We start from the raw sequence: 15,395 nt of genomic DNA on the forward strand, positions 1-15,395 counted from the left end.
AGTTTCTGCGGGGTGGCAGCGCGGCCGTGCGCGCAGCTTGCGCGTGGCCCACCCCGACCCGGGGGACTCGCCTGCCCCTGCCTCGGGGGTGCAAAGTTCCCAAAAATAATGGATGTGGGCAGGCCGGCCTCGGCCGGGAGTGCAGAGCACGCAGGGGTGTTACAACCCGGCAGATTGGGGGAATGGTTTTAATTTCCATCTCTGGGATCAGATTTCCAGAACACTGTAAATTATTCCCCATTCTCACCTTTCTCCTCACCCCCCCTCAAAAAAAATTTGAATTAATAATAATTTTAAAAAATCATGAAATGTCACTGAGGAAAAAAAATTAAAATAAAGAAAAAAGAAATAAAGTTGATTAAATCCCAAGCTCTGTCTGTAATTGCTGCGGTGCAATGCTGATAACACGTAGTTATCATCGGAAAAGTTGACCAAGACAGGTTAAATAATTTAATAAGGAACTGCTTGTAATTATGTTATTTACAAGGTATGACAGAGGTTTGAGGAAGAAACAGAAGCTGATCTCAGGGAAATGGACGGGTTTGGGTGACCCCTGGAGCATGGAGTTTGAATTATGGAGATGGGGGGCTGAGAGGTGAATATGGACTAGAGGAGAACAAGATGACTTTTCACCTCAGCACATTTAACTTTTAAATCCAAATAAACGTCTCGCGTTACTGGATCGTCGCATTATAAAAGAAAAAGGACTAATCCCGGCCAGTTTCGGAGTGTTAGCAAGAGGGCTGCCCTCTCCTCACCGAGGAAAAATATCGTCAGAAAAAAAAAGTTAGAAATGGGAAAAAGTGCGTTGAAAAATAAATCTGGGCAACTCGATGGGATTTTTTCCCCCTTTCCTTTCTCCCTCGCTAAATTAATTATATCAAACATCTGTTCCCGTGACGTTGTACTCAATGCCACACACACTATTGAATGATTCCAACGCTGCCTCGAAGAGCAACAACACACCTTTTTCTCTTTCCCAAATATCCTCCGGTAATAGGGATCTCAATTAGCAGGTAGCTGATTTACTCGCTCAGGTAAATTAGAAGTAGTACCGGTTTATTCCCCCCTCAGCCCCCCATTCCCCCCCGCAAGGGCAAAATACAAACTTCGTAACTCGCGTGGTAAGAAAAGCGTAAACTTTCTCACCTGTTTGGTCATTGAGTCTATTAGACGAACATACAGGTCCTGCTCTGTCCTAACTCCTGGGGAGGGAAAGCAGAGACAAATTCCGGTCAGGATTTAGGCAGCGAACCACCCCAATTCCACAAGGAAAGGATGAGGTCAGGCAATTAACCGCGGCGGGCAGGGATCGGCCCCGCGCCAGCTCAAAAAGAAAATTCAAAATTAAAAAATAATAATAATTTTAAAAATCCAGATATCAGCTGCTGCCGGAGTTATGCTCCCCTTCTGTTCCCGGTGCTTGGGGGGCCGTGCCCGGGCCAACCCCCCCCCCCCCATCAGGCCGGGTTGTGCCGGCCCCACGGCCCCGGGGAACACGCGGGACCCCCGCGCTGGGGCTCCCCGGCCCCCCGCGGGTTTCCCGCGCCCGAGGAACCAGCTCCGTCGGACCGGGACTCCGCTCTGCCCACTCACCCCATCACAGTGATTACCATTAATTCCCAAAACTGGAGGGGAAAAAGAAAAAAAAAAAAAAGTCCCTTAAAAGTGCCGCTGTGCCCGAGCAGCCATCGATCCCCTTTTTTACTTTCCACTTCAAGCCCAACCGGTTAATCATGTGAAGTACCATTGACTTATCGATCCTTTACGTTTTGTTTTCCTTATATACCAAGGAAAGAGCCGTGTTTACACGCGTGTAATTTTAATCTCGAAATCTTTATATCCTTTATCCTGCTCCCTCCCCCCCCAAAAAAAGGCCTCGAAAAGGAACATCAGACTTTTCTGCGGCACACGGACGCTCAAAAATGAGAGAACGACAACTTACCATTGCTATACAATAACTGAAGTTTATAATGAATCCCATTGTTAGTTTTTTCATTGTTTGGCTCCTGCAAGTAACGATAAATAATTACATTTAGCATGAAAAATATCGCCCTCCTCCTGACGCACATTTTTCTCGTCCCTGAAGCGGCTTAGAATTAACAGTTTGCAGAAATTCAGCCCACGGTCACTTTTTTTTTTTGGTGGAGCGCTGATGATGTCATTAGCTCGGTGCAAATATGTCATGTTTTGCCGTTTTCCCGGTGTTTAATATAAGTCGGGGACGCGGCGATAAGTTTCTAACCCCGGGGTCTATTCGGAGCGGCCGTGAGACCGGGGGGACCCGCACGTGGCGTGGGCGCCGCTGGAGTGCCGGGGAGGGCTTCGAGGCTGGGAATGAGCTTGGGTCAATGAAATCACGCTTAAAAAATTAAAAAAAAAAAAAAAAAAGATAACAGGCAGACTTACTTTCTCTTTCTCCACAAAGTCCACAAAAGCTGTTCTCTCAATCTCCACCGGCTGTCCCTGCCTGTCGTACAGAGCTAAGACGAAGTGGAAAAAATTGGATTTTCTGAGATTGGAAGGCGGCTGTTTCTCGAAATGTGCCCGAGCCAGCCCCACGCCGCTGCGGGAGAAAACAAGACAAGGCGTGGGTGAGAGCGGCGGGAAGGGGCGCGCAGGCTCCGCGGCCGCGGGGAGATGCGGGGGGATGCGGGGAGCGCGGAGCGGCGCGGAGCGGGGAGGCTGTAACTGATACGGGGCGGGCGGGGGGGGGGAGTTGGGGGGGGGGGATTTACGGCCGGGATGAGAAATACAGGAGGAGAAAACCGCCGGGAGAAGATTTGGCAGACGTACCTTTGGGCGGCCGTGTTAGCATCCACTACCCCAGCAGTATGCATCCATGAGCGGACCGGGTTCATCCCACTGCCCAGCGGTTCTTCTTTCATGGTCGTCCCACCTCTTGGTATATTTTCCTGAATCCCAAACATTAAAACAAATTTGGGCAAAACCAGCTCCTAACCAAAAGGGGTTAAAATTGAGGGAAATGTCAGATACGGGGTGGGTTGGTTGTTGCTTGATTTTCGCTCGCTCTCTCTCTCTCTCTCTCTCCTTGGCGACTGGAATATAAGAGATGACTTTACTCCCTGTGATCAGTAGGAGAAAAGCCCAGTTCAAGTCTTGCTTCCTTCTTCAATCTGTCCTGTATTGGCACGACATAAACAATTTACTGAGTACTTCTGTGCGGCGAGTTGGATGGCGTTCCAGTTTGGTGGTTTAAAAAAAAAAAAAAAAAAATAAAAAAAAAAAAAAATAAGGAAAAAGTATAAAAATAACCGGCGACACTGCGAGGTGGCTTTTTTTTTGGGCGGGGGAGGGGGGAAAAAAGAATAAATATTTTTGTTGTTGTTGTTTGCAGACGCGCTCAACGTGGTGTCATCCTAGTAAAAACCGGCTCGGAAAAAAAAAAAAAGCTTCAGGACACTGCTGAATCGACCACTTTCTGGCAAGGCTCTCCTGCTCCAAAAGACAAATAAACGGGGAAAAAAAAAAAAAAAAAATCCTGATTACCGCGGAGGTGTTCCCGGGCACACGGGAGAACGGGGCGCGGGCCCGTGGCGTCTCGCGGAATGGACGGAGGCGCGCAGAGCCCGGCCCTCCCTCCCCGAGGAGCGCGCCCCTTCCCCGGGAGTCGGGCCCCCGCCACCGCGGGAGAGGTGGCGTCACTGATGACGTCGTTAAGGGGCGGGCACAGCGCCTTATATGGAGCGTGGGGTTCGGTCGCTCGCTGTCGCGATCCTGCCTTGCCCCGACCCCCCCTCCCCGACGGGGGGGGCAGGACCGCGGCGCAGAGAGGTCCCGAGATCTTCTTGCAAGTGGCTTCGAGGAAGCGGGAAGGGGGTAAAACCCTCTTGGCGGGGATGTGACCCGCGTGGAGGGTCGTGGGGAGGTTTGGGGATGGACAAAGGGTGGGATGCTGGATGCGTCCCTCCACGATCGCCTCTCTATAAATGCACGGGCGGACATGCCCAGAAATACCTATATTTGAAGACTTCATGTGCACACACAAATATATCCACAGCTATAGGTCCGCCTTGTCCATCTATATATATATACATCTCCATATAAATATATACTTATATATGTTTTTATACATTTATATTTATATATATATATATCTCCTCCTCAAGTGATGAGCTTTTTCCGCCCAGTAAGGGCTACGACTTCCTTCTCTTTTCTTTTCTTTTTTTTTTTTTTTTAAATTTAATATTTTTTTTATATTTATTTTTGTGAGTTTCCAACGTCCCTGTGTTAATATTTCACCGACTCCGTGAAAATCGGCATTAATATCTGAATGAATCGGTGAAAATCGAAAGTCCGATTTGTGTTATCAGGATCCCCTTTCTCCAAGGGGTGAGGGAAAAGGGAAAAAAAAAAAAAAAAAGATGTGTTAGAAAGCAATCTATTTTGCTGGTGTTGGGGGTTAATGACTATTGCCAAAGATAAGTGAATTATCAAAGCTGTTGCTCTACCCGATCTCAAAATCCATTACATTGCTGGCCGTCTAATTAAATACGTAAGTATAATAAAATCATATTTTATGACTATTTGAGGGTAATGAGATTAGTCTTTAGAAGCGATCGCCACATATTAAAGATGCCACTGTCTATAGAATGTTAATAACCTTAAATCAAAGTGTATGGAAACTATTCATGAGAAATTAAAAGAAAATTCCTGTATTCATAATCAGTCCGGAGCTTTTGAGGTACAGTAGAGCAGATTACAAACCCAAACACTTTAATCGCGCAGCGATACCAAAGTTCCCAAACAATGCGATGCTCGCGCTGGCATTTTGTGGCACGGACACATTTGGGGACCTCGAGCTGGCGCCGGGGGCCGCCGATCCCCCCAGCCCGCAAAATTCTGCCTCCTAAAAATAAGGTAAAAAATGCCCAACACCGCTATAATTGTAAGATATTTCCTCAAATGAACAACGCCGAAGTTGGTGCTTACCCTCCGCTAACGAAAGCTTAAAATCATTTACAGTATCTTTAATTCAGATTACACGCGCCAAGGCGATTTAAATCTGATTACCAAATTAGAAGGTTTTAAAACAAATCCTTTTAAATCTGATACTGTTGACTAAGGAGGGGAGAAAAAAAAAGTTCCATAAGCCCATCACATAAGGTAACGATCCTGCCCCAGAAAGAAAGGGAGTTTTAAACCTTTTTGACAACAAATGCAGCTGCCCCACTATTTTGGACGATATTAAGCGAAAATGAATGCAAATCTGTGTTCAGAAGCCATCTGGCCAGGAATGGGGGAATCAGCTGCTCCTCACAACAGGCTCTGAGCCTGAATCTATTTCAGCTCATTTTCTAGATCATCTGGTCCTGCACCCAAAGCGTGGAAAATACGGTCTTTATCATTCACCAACTTTATCTTTGTGTGTGTGTGTGTGTGTGTGTCACTGTGGCTGGAGCTGCCGGCGGCCGGGAGCCCGCCCGGGATGCTGCTGCCCGCACCGCCCCGCGCCGCCCCGCACCGCTGCCAGGCCGGCATCCCGCCCCCGACAGGTCCTCCCGTTCTCCCGGCCGAGGAGGGAGGGGAGCAGAGCCTGGGCATCCCCCCCAGCCCCGGGCCCGCTCCAGGGGTGCGGGATCACGGCCCCGCCGCCGCCGCCGCACCTTGCACGGGGCAGGCGCGGGGAGCGGGGCCGCGGCCGGCGCCGGGAGGGCAGGGGGTGTGCGCGGCTGCGGGGGGCGGCCCGAGCCCTCCCGGCTCCGCGGCCCTCCTCCTCCTCCTCCTTTTCCACCTCCTCCTCCTCCTCCTCCGGCGCCAAGTCTCCCTTTTGTGTGAATTTACGGGGTGAGGCTTCAGTGATCCCCCCGCAAATTTGCATTTAAATAGCGACATCAAGCGATGCGCGTGCCACACACCAGCGGGCTCCCAGATGTCACGGCGGAGCCGCTCAGATGGCCGCAGCCCAGCTGTCCCCCGGCCCGGCCCCGCTCCGCGCCCCCCGCGCCCCGCACCGCCCGTGCGGGCAGACCCCCGCCGCCGCCTCCGAGCGCGTCCTCCGGCCCCGCACCGGGGCCGGACACCGCATCCCGCGCTGCGCGTGGATTAAAATTGATACCCTTATCCCACCGCCCTTGTAGTATTGCCTTAAACTTTATTATTTTATTCCCCCCCCCCCCCCCTCGGGACAATCCCCTCGGGACTATTATCTTAATCATTTCACTTTTTTTCTTTCCTTTTTGTTGTTATTATTTTTTACTTGTTTCTCATTTCACGGTTTAGATCACAGAAGTTTGAGCGCGTGAGGTAGTTTCTCTGTTTCCTCGGCCGTGGGCCGGCCCCGAGCTGCCCAGCTCCGCGCTTCCCACCGCACAAACTTTCCCAGCGGGAAGCTGCGGTGGGAGCTGGGAGCGGCAGCTCCGGCCCTGCCCTCGGGGGGCTCGGCCGGGCCCCCGCAGCTCGCCAAGGTCCATATTTCAATTTTATTGTTGGAAGGCGCCTTCATTACTAACGCGCCGGGTTACATCGGGTGTAATTTATGCCCGGCGTAACCAAAACAAATCTCTGCCAACCCCCGCGCTGCAGGAGGGAGAAATGGCTATTTTCGGGTAAATCTGTGTTTTCGGGTGTTTTCAGGCGCGGCGGCCCCCTGGCCGGTGCTCCAGAGCGCTAATTCCCAGGGAGGCGGTGATGTGCGCGGGGGCGCAGCGCCGCAGGGCCCGGCCCGGCCCTTCTGCGGGGAGTCGCGCATCCTGCGCCCAGGGCAGAGGCCGAGCCGGGCCCAGGAGCGGAGCGGAGCCCAGGACCAAGCGCTGCCGCCGGTGCTTTGGGGCAAACCGACCCGCGTCGCCTCCAGACGAGGCCCCCAGCGTCCCGCAAAGGGCACAGGTTGCGGGAAGGCCGCCCGCGCAGAGGTGCGGGACCCCCGCGCTGCCCGGCTCCGCTCGCCGCCCGCCTTTCGGGATGGATTCACCCGCTTTGGGCCGGTTTCAGTGCTTGGATTCACATTCCTGAGCATCCCGGGCCCGCTGGAGAGCGGACGTGGCCAGCGGTGCGGTACCACCGCCCGCATCTGCCGCCCGCCCCGCCGGGATGGGGAGGGAGCTGCCCCGCTCCACGCCCCGCGCAGGCACCGCAGGGCGGGCACCGGCTGCGAGGAGATGCTGCGGGGCTCAGAGGAGCTCAGAGGGTCTGTTCTTCCCCCTGCCTGGGCCAGGTCGCCCTGGGCCTCCTCGGCCGCCCGCGCACCTCCCGCGGCCCTGCGCGGCCCGCGGCCAGGCTGCGCGGCGGGGCACTGGGTCCGGCTCGGGGTTACGGAACTCCCTGTGGGTGCAGGGCTGTTTTACCCAAACTGGCGCTCGGCCCCGCGCTACCCCTGGCGCGCTCCCGCGGCCCCGCGCCCCAATATTGTTACACCAAAATTAGTTCTTAAACAAGGGAAAAAAAAAAAAAAAAGGAAAAAAATAGAAGAAAAAGAAAGGCTTAAACTTCCGTCGTGCTCGGACGGGAAAACTCCCCGTGGGCGCTGCCCGGCTCCCGAAGGCGCGGCCGCTGTGCGGGCGCTGCCCTCCCGGTCCCCGCGGGATGCGGGGCCGCGGCCCGGGGGTGCTGCGGGACCGCCGCGTCTCTGCTCCCCCGGGACAGCGGGGAGGGGGTTTGAGGGGGCTCGGAGCCGCTTGGGCGGAGGGGCGGCCGCCCCCGCGGAGCAGCGCGGGTGCGCAGCCCGGGCCGCGGGGAGCTGGCGGCCGGACAGGTCCCGTCGTGCGGCGAGAACAATATAAACTGACTCCAACTGAACAAACAAGGATCGATCAGATAATTTCAGATATTATAATTGGCTTTAATTAAACACACTTCGTTCTAATTAACTCTGAAATTTTAGCATGCTTTGGGACGTTGGTGTCTGATTTGATATTGTCAGTCCAGATGTCCTAATAAAATTCAATCCTCCACTCAAGACTTCAATATTCACTAAGAACAAAATGCAAATTAAATGTAAAACCTAAAGTATCGCCAAAGGTATAATCAAGAAAGGTGTCTCAAAACTTCTCACTTTTTATTACGCAGTAGTTAGAAAATGCAGATTACATCCTAACAAGACCTCGACTGAATAATAGAAACCTTAACTCCTTCGTGGTCAGGGCTCGCTCTGCCCTGCAGGGATCCGGGAACATCCTCCGCCAGCGCACGGGAAATACCCGCGGTGCGGGGCTCCCGCACGGACCGGGCGCGGGGAGCCGGTGGGGCCCCACGGAACGGGCTGCTCGCCCCGCCGCACTCGCGGAGCAAAACTTCCCACTGTCACAAGCACTTTCATCCCCGGGGCGACCAGCGGTGGAACCCCAGTCCGGGCGAGTGACCGCATGCCTCTCCCGCACGGCAGAGGTGCAGGAGAGCGCCCGGAGCGGGGCCGGGACCGGGCTGGGGCAGCGCAGCGTTCGCCCACCGGGAAGGACAGGAATGCCCCGAGGGGGGACACACCGGGCCGAGGTCCCCGTCCCCTTGCCCCAGAGCTGCCTCGCAATTTCCCCGCAAGCCACAGCGCTCCTGTAAATAATTAAAGCCTCCCGAGCGGGTCGGCGGCGCGGGGAGCTGCGGGGAGCCCGCGCGGTGCCTCCCCGGCCGGTGGCTCCCGCGGGGGTCCCGGGATGCTGCACCGGGGGACCCCCGAGCTGGGCTCGGCGCCAGCCCACCGCCTCGCTGCTCTCGCCGAGCTCCAAAAGCCAGGCTATTCCCACATTAAACATTTGTATGTTTTCCATGCTAATGGAGTCACTTAAAGCTGTTGCTAATTTAACTTTTTAAAAAGGCCATAGCGTGGTGATTTGCATTTTCTTTAGGATATTGAAATGAAGGGAAAACTGCTGGGCGGTGAGGCTGCCCCGAGCGTAGCTGGGGGCCATGCCGGAATGAAAACCGGGAAAGAAAAGAAGAAAGAAGGAAACCGCCGCCTCTTCCCGACTGTTAATAAGCAATTTGTCCCGCCGCGATTTACATTGCAAAGACAAACGTGTCGGGGCGCCCAGCCCGGCCCGGGGCCCCCCGGGCCGCTCCCCCGCTCCCGCTTCCCCGACAGTATCCCCGCAAACCGCGCCTCCCGCTCCCGCCAGGCGCGCAATTCCCGCGGCCGCGGGCGGTCAGCGGGTGGCCCGGGAGCTCCCCGAGCCCCTCGGGCTTGAATTTCCAATGAATTTCCGAGCGCCCCGGTTTGGGTAAACAACAAGTGCTGGGATGGTCGTTTCCCTCGGCAGATCCCCTCTCGCCGCCTCCGAGGCTCTGTAGCGTGGGGACCGTGTGCCATCTACAGGACACTGCGCGGGCGGCCGCGCTGCGCGCACCCGGCCCCGCCGCTCCCGCTCCCGCTCCCCCCCGCCGCCTCCGAGATCGACCATTGATTATTTGTTATTTCAACTTTTTTTTTTTTTTTTTAACCTCATATTAAAACTTTGCGGCGATAAAAGCTGCGGCGCTGCGTGCAATATTTTAATTAATTTTTTTTGATTAAAAGATGTGAAATGTAAAGATAATGCGATTTGATTTGTTAGTCTAACTCCGCGATTTGAGAGTTGATGTCCCCAAAGACCGGGCGAGCTTTTTCCCTTTATTTATTTTATTAAAACATCAATCTACTCTGGAGCTGGGTGAACTCAGTTTCACCTAGAGAACATAAAATTCTCCATACCAAGGAAATAAGCACCTTTCATAAATCAACAGTATTCCTGACAGATCGATCAATTTTTGGTTGTTAATCCGAAAGGAGGAGTTTTAATTGCTTTCTGCCTTTTAGCCCGGCCACCTCGGCGCGGCGGCTCTGGCAGTGCCCGGCTCTGCCCTCCTGTGCTCGGGAGGGGGGAAAAAAAACCCGGAGACCTTTCCGCGCCGCCGAGACCCCGCGCAGGGCCGCGCAGAGCCGCGCAGGGCCGGGCGCACTCCTGCCGAGCGCGCAGCATCCCCGCCGCGCTGCCTGCGCGCAAGCGGCCGGGACGCGCAAACCCGCGGGCGCAGCCGAGTCCCCGCGCGGCGGGACAGATGCGGGCGCGCAGGGTGCGCGCAGGGGCGCGGGGCGGCCGCCCCCGCGCACGCCTCGGCCCGTCCCGTCCCAGGTAAGCGGGCGCTCCGCCACCCGCGCCCCCCGCCCGCGCCCCGTCCCGCACCCCCCGCCCCGCGCCCCGGCGGCCGCGGGCGCTTACCTTGCGCGGGTGTTCGGGGGGCGCGCGGAGGGCAGCGCTCGCGGAGGAGGGGGACGCGCGGAGTGTGCGGGAGCTCCCCGCGCTTTAATACACTTCTGGCCCAGCGCAGCGCGGCCGCGGCGCGGGGGGGCCCGGCGGTGCGCGGGGCGCAGCAGTGCGCAAGCGCCCCCCGCGCTCCGCGCTGCGCGGGCGGGGGCGGGCGGGGGGCGCGGGGCGCCCGCGGGGGCGGAATCGGCGGCGCGGCCCCGGGGGGGAGCGCAGGGGGCGAGCCCGCACCTCGGCCCGGCCCGGCCCGTCCGGCCCGGGCCGCCCCGCACCGCGTCCCCCTCCCCGCATTCCCCGCGGCTGCCCCGCGTCCCGTCCTGTGACTCCGTGGTACAGCATTCCCCCTCTCCCCGCATCCCCCGGGGCTGCCCCGTGCCCCGTCCCGTCCGTCCCGGGACGGTACCGCATCCCCCCTCTCGCCGCATCTCCCCGGCCCCGCGTCCACGCAGCAAAACGCTCCAGAAACGCAACAGTTTGTCCCGCGGGGGCTGCGACCCCCGGGAATGTCCCGCGTGGGAACTCACCGCTCTTGGCTCCACATCCCACGGGGGAGAGGAACTGCCGGCGAGGCGCTGGTCACATCTTTTCCAACTCTTTTAATTCCCCCTCTCCAGCCGGAGCCGGTGCTCGCCGCCCGCCTCCTCAGCCATACTGGTGCGGGACTGGCGCGGTACTGGCGGCACTGGGCTCGCAGAACTTCTCAGCTGCGTTGCACTTCGATTTGAGGCGCGTGTGGCCGCGCCGGGGATGCGGCGCGCAAAGAACGCGACTGGCTGGGAGAGAGTTTATTTTGTTTCTTTCTGCTCTTCCTTCCCCTCCCTCTCCCAGTTTAGCCCAGGAACTCCTGCAGCATTGGTTAATCCTCGAGGAGGGAGAACTGCTGAGATCTTTAGCGAGCTCTCCCCTACCACGGATACTTCCTATAGCTCCAGCGTCTCTGTGAGGGATGTACAGCTACGAGATGTGAAGGTATTTAGAAAAAAAAAGTAGTGGTTTCCAAGTCAGGCAGATTCCTGCTGGGAAGTGAAGCTGGGGTTTAGGAATGGAGCTACATTTATAAAAAATAAACCTCTTGGTGTTCGCCTTGGTTATAAATTCAGGGAACATTCACCTCCAGGTTTGTTCTGACAGCAGCTACTCGCTGGTTTGTTTTAATTTGTACACAGTGAAGGTTTTTAGCAGTTGGGAGAGAAGGGAGGCTGCAGGTGGTGAGGCAGGAGCTTGGATGGGGTGGTTTGGAGGACATCCAGACCTGTGTCTGGGGTGGGTACAGGGACCAACGCTACCCCTCACCCTGGTGACCATCGCAGATCTTTCAGGTTCTTCTGACCAGGGGAACCTCGTGGGGTTGCTTCTGCTGTGTTCACCCACGGACAAGCTCAGCTGCTGCTTAAGTTCTCCGGATGCACTGGAGGTGTTGAAAGTTGGGGTCAGCTCTACCAATGCCAACCCAACCCTGGTGTCCTGATGTGTCCCCACCACAGCTACAGTCACAGAAGGTGCTTTGGCACAGTGTTCTGGGGAGGGTTTTTCATGCCTGGCCTGGGATTTGGAGGGTGGACCTGAGGTCTGGGGATCCAGCAGGAATCACCTGACAGGACCTTAGGAGGTCCCACAGGGTAACTGAGTGATCTGGACTTTAATTGTTTTACAGCATCCTGATTGCACAGGTTGGTAAATTCAGTTCACGGGATTCATTCAAGGGAAGTTTACAAATCTGATGCCTAGAAGACCGGAAAATACACAAATTTTAAAAAGTATTCCTGACTGGAAAGGACAAAATGTCTCTGTGGGCTTTGTGAAGTCAGAATGGATGAAATCAGGAGGCAGAGACAGGGAGAACTGCTTGCTCCAGGCCTGAGCCCAGAGGATTCCGCCCAATCCAACATCTCCCCACAAACCAAGGAACATTCTGTTGGAAAATAACGTGGAATTTGCTTCCATTCACAGTAAATACTTTTTGCATGGAGGCTGAGCTAGTGTCTTATTCAGATAAAAAGGTGTTCACAAAATATTTATTGGTTCCTCGACAGCCATGTGATATTCCCAAGGCAGGCTGTCCATGCAGGTGATGCTCTCCCCAAAACCTTCCCCTTCACATTCCCAAACCAACCCTGCTTTTGTTGCAATCCCACGGAAGAGCTGTAAGGCTTGGAAATTAATTGTGCCACTCTCCTCCTGTTTCGAGGAGCACCACCAATGCACTTAAACATTTAAAAAGATCATCTATTTTGCACATGCTGATTGTGCTCCTCGGAAAAAAAAAAAAAAAGGTTGGTTATACTCCAGCCTTTTAAATCAACAGTGCTGAGGGTTAAATACTTTAGTGGGAAGTGTCAGGGATGTAAGAGGACATTGACTGAAGCGCTGGCCCCTTCCTTAAGGATCTATCTTTCTGCTCCGCCCGGAATCCCCCGGCTCAGAGCCCTCCTGGCAGCGGGGTCGGGGGGTGGGAGGTCACTCGTCGCGTGGACACGAGTTCAAGATAGAATGTGGCAGCAGGACCCACCAGGGACCACACCAGCCAAAATCACAGCGACTCCTCCTCCAGCAGCCCGAGCGGGCTGTCAGGCGCGCAGGAATGCAGCCGCTTCTCCCTCCCTATCAGGGATTCCAAGAGAAAGCAGCAGCGACAGGGAATGTTTGCCTCCAGGCCTGTTTGCCAGTGCAAAAATGTTGCGACCTGCTGATGGAGACAGGTGAGGGACACGTGAGCGCTCCGAAAAAATAAACAGCAGCGAGAAGAATATCGAACTGAAATAGTGCTATCAGAGAACTCCACCAGCAGACTCTGCTGGAAATTATCTGAGACACCACGGTACAAAACCGCTTCCTTTTCACAAGGAAAATGATCTAATCAAGATGTATGTGCATGACAATACGCTTGCAGGGAAAGGAAGTTGGAGTTATCTGCTTCAATTACTGCACTTAACAGTGTCCCTGTCCTGAAGCGGGAGGTGAATAATAGATATAAACCATTTTTTTCCGAATCTGTAACTGAGTTGAGTAACTCAGCTCACATTGAGTAGCACAGGAAGCAAGAGGAGGAGAATTTACAAGGTGAATATTCACAAGATATTGTGAATATTTCTGGGGAATGAAATATGAAATGAAATATTAAATATTACATGAAATGCTGACTTGCAGACAGTGGTACCTTGATATTCTGCAGGACACCAGGATGTGCCCATGAGGATGTGAGCTTCTGGCATGAGAAGGGAAATTGGAGAAGGGTTTTAGAACCCCTTAGTTGGCAAGTTTATATCATAGAATCAATCACGGAATGGTTTGGGTTGGAAGGGACCTTAAAAATCATCTTGTTCCACCTCCCTGCCATAGGCAGGGACACAGTCCACTAGATCCTACCTGTGTCCATCAATATGGGACTGGCTAAAGAAATCATCTCTTCCCCTTGCTCCTATTCCTGCTCCATGCTCTGCATCCCAGCAGAGGATCTTGTCGGGGCTGGGACATCCCCAGGTTCAGTCACCTCATCCCTTCCCTTGCTGGAAGAACATCAAGGGTCAAATTCACAGCAGATCCTGGATCACGTTCTGCAGCCAGAACCCAAATCAGAAAGGCACCCAGGCGTATCCCTCTATTCCAATGAGTATTTCCTTCCATTCAGGTTATGTATCGTTACAGCATAAATTATGGAAAGGGCTGGAATTCCTGTTTGAGCAGCTTCATGAAAAACTGAACTTTGACTGAACACAAACAGCAAATAAAGCGGGAAACGAGATAAAAAATGATGCAGGCCTTAGTTTCTTTGAAGGTGAAATGACTGATCCCAGGTGTCAGCACCTCAGAGACCCGCTCAGGTATGTTTTGAACCCACTAAATAATGGATTTGAGTGTGTTTTCTTTTGTCTGCTTTGTTTTGGGTGGAATTATATCCACAATCTGCTTCTCTGCTGCATTACTAGCAAAGAAAAGTTGTGTTTTGCTGACAGAATTCAGTTCACAATCAGATGCTCAGTTTTTACAAGGCTCAGAGGTTTAACTGCTTGACTAATAAGAATTTTGTGTGATAGAGGTAAGAACTTATTTATTATTTATTGTTTTTATTTTAGGGTAACAGCAGTGAAATTTAGATATGAAACAAGATGCATGTTTTTGAAAAGAAATCCTTATGCCTGTATGTCAGCACAGAACTGAAGCTGGACAGGCTGACATGACAAATCTGAGAAAAAAAGAATTGTGGGGATAATTCTGTTAATTCATTAGTGCATCCTGAATATTAGCAGTGTCAGAAGGTGTTTTCTTTCTGCAATGCTCCATTCTGGTGACCTGCTAAAAAGTAACACTAAAAATACAATCCACTAATTTATTTATTTTTGGATTTTTGAAGTGATGTATTTATGTCCTAATTTTGCTCTTGTTCCACAGCCTTTTATAGGACTCTTGGACAGTTTATAGACACCAGCCGACACCTGTAAAGTTCACCTGAAGCTGTTCAGAAGTTTAAAACACCTCATTGCAATTTATCTGGAACTATTAATGCACAAAAGGGCAAAAATTGATTAGAGTGGGTGAGGAACTCTTCTGTCCTGTCTTTAAAGAGTGGATGTAAATCTGTCAGCTTTTACAGCTGTCCTCACACTGCTTCAACTAAACATATATTTGGAGAGGAGATCTGGCATTTCTCTCCCAGCCCAGAGTCCTGCTGCTCCTGGTGCCAGGTCCAGAGCAGGGATAGGGTGTGAGGCAGCTTCTGCAGCATCAGCAGCATCAGGTTCATCAACATAATCAGGATTATGAGGATCAGCATCTTCATTCCTTCCCAAGAAAAGTACTGATACCTCACCTGTGGCCATGTGCTGTTTTTAAATTTTATTTAATAAATTCAAATCAACAACAACAAAAAAAAAGAAACAGGAGGGAGAAAAAAACCCCCTGATTATGTCACTTTGAGAACTTTGCCAGTGCCAGGTTGCCCCATAAGGGCTTGGTCTATCCCAGGTTCGGGTGATCCAGGCAATGGGGTTTTGATGGCTTCCCAAGACATGCTCTCAGTGTAATATCCCTGAAGTTACTTGGGGTTTTTCAGCACCTTAAAACTTTCTTTGATGAGATCAGATACTAAAAGGGACAAAAAACATGACTTGCAATTTGTTCTTTATCCATCCTGTGGCACCCTGGAAAAAAGGAGGCTCAGGAAAGACCTTGTCCATTCTCTGCAACTCCCTGACAGGAGGG

The 15,395-nt window shown here is 53.3% G+C and overlaps 1 protein-coding gene and 1 long non-coding RNA gene across 14 annotated transcripts in view; one reads left to right on the forward strand and one right to left on the reverse strand.

The window, feature by feature from the left end:
- EBF3 (EBF transcription factor 3) overlaps positions 1–3,254 on the reverse strand; it is a 123,434-nt gene extending 120,180 nt beyond the window's left edge. For 11 of the 12 annotated variants that reach the window (XM_032694993.1, XM_032694987.1, XM_032694990.1 and 8 more), the window contains exons 1-4: positions 2,797–3,254; positions 2,410–2,566; positions 1,946–2,009; positions 1,150–1,205 (exon numbers count right to left, since the gene is read on the reverse strand). In XM_032694993.1, coding sequence (XP_032550884.1) covers positions 1,150–1,205; positions 1,946–2,009; positions 2,410–2,566; positions 2,797–2,930 — 411 coding nt within the window. In that variant the 5' untranslated portion in view covers positions 2,931–3,254. The remainder of the gene's footprint in view (positions 1–1,149; positions 1,206–1,945; positions 2,010–2,409; positions 2,567–2,796) is intronic. The other variant, XM_032694992.1, reaches the window with a different exon arrangement.
- A 7,198-nt stretch (positions 3,255–10,452) lies between these two features.
- Positions 10,453–15,071, forward strand: LOC116790217. Of its 2 annotated transcripts, XR_004358287.1 has the most exons (4): positions 10,453–10,526; positions 10,811–11,165; positions 13,825–14,017; positions 14,586–15,071. It is a non-coding gene; the product is annotated as an uncharacterized LOC116790217 (long non-coding RNA). The 2 variants fall into 2 exon arrangements; XR_004358288.1 differs by lacking the exons at positions 10,453–10,526; positions 10,811–11,165 and adding an exon at positions 12,585–12,895.
- The last annotated feature ends 324 nt before the right edge of the window (positions 15,072–15,395 follow it).

Source organism: Chiroxiphia lanceolata, chromosome 8 (assembly GCF_009829145.1).
Source record: "Chiroxiphia lanceolata isolate bChiLan1 chromosome 8, bChiLan1.pri, whole genome shotgun sequence".
NCBI lineage: Eukaryota > Metazoa > Chordata > Aves > Passeriformes > Pipridae > Chiroxiphia > Chiroxiphia lanceolata.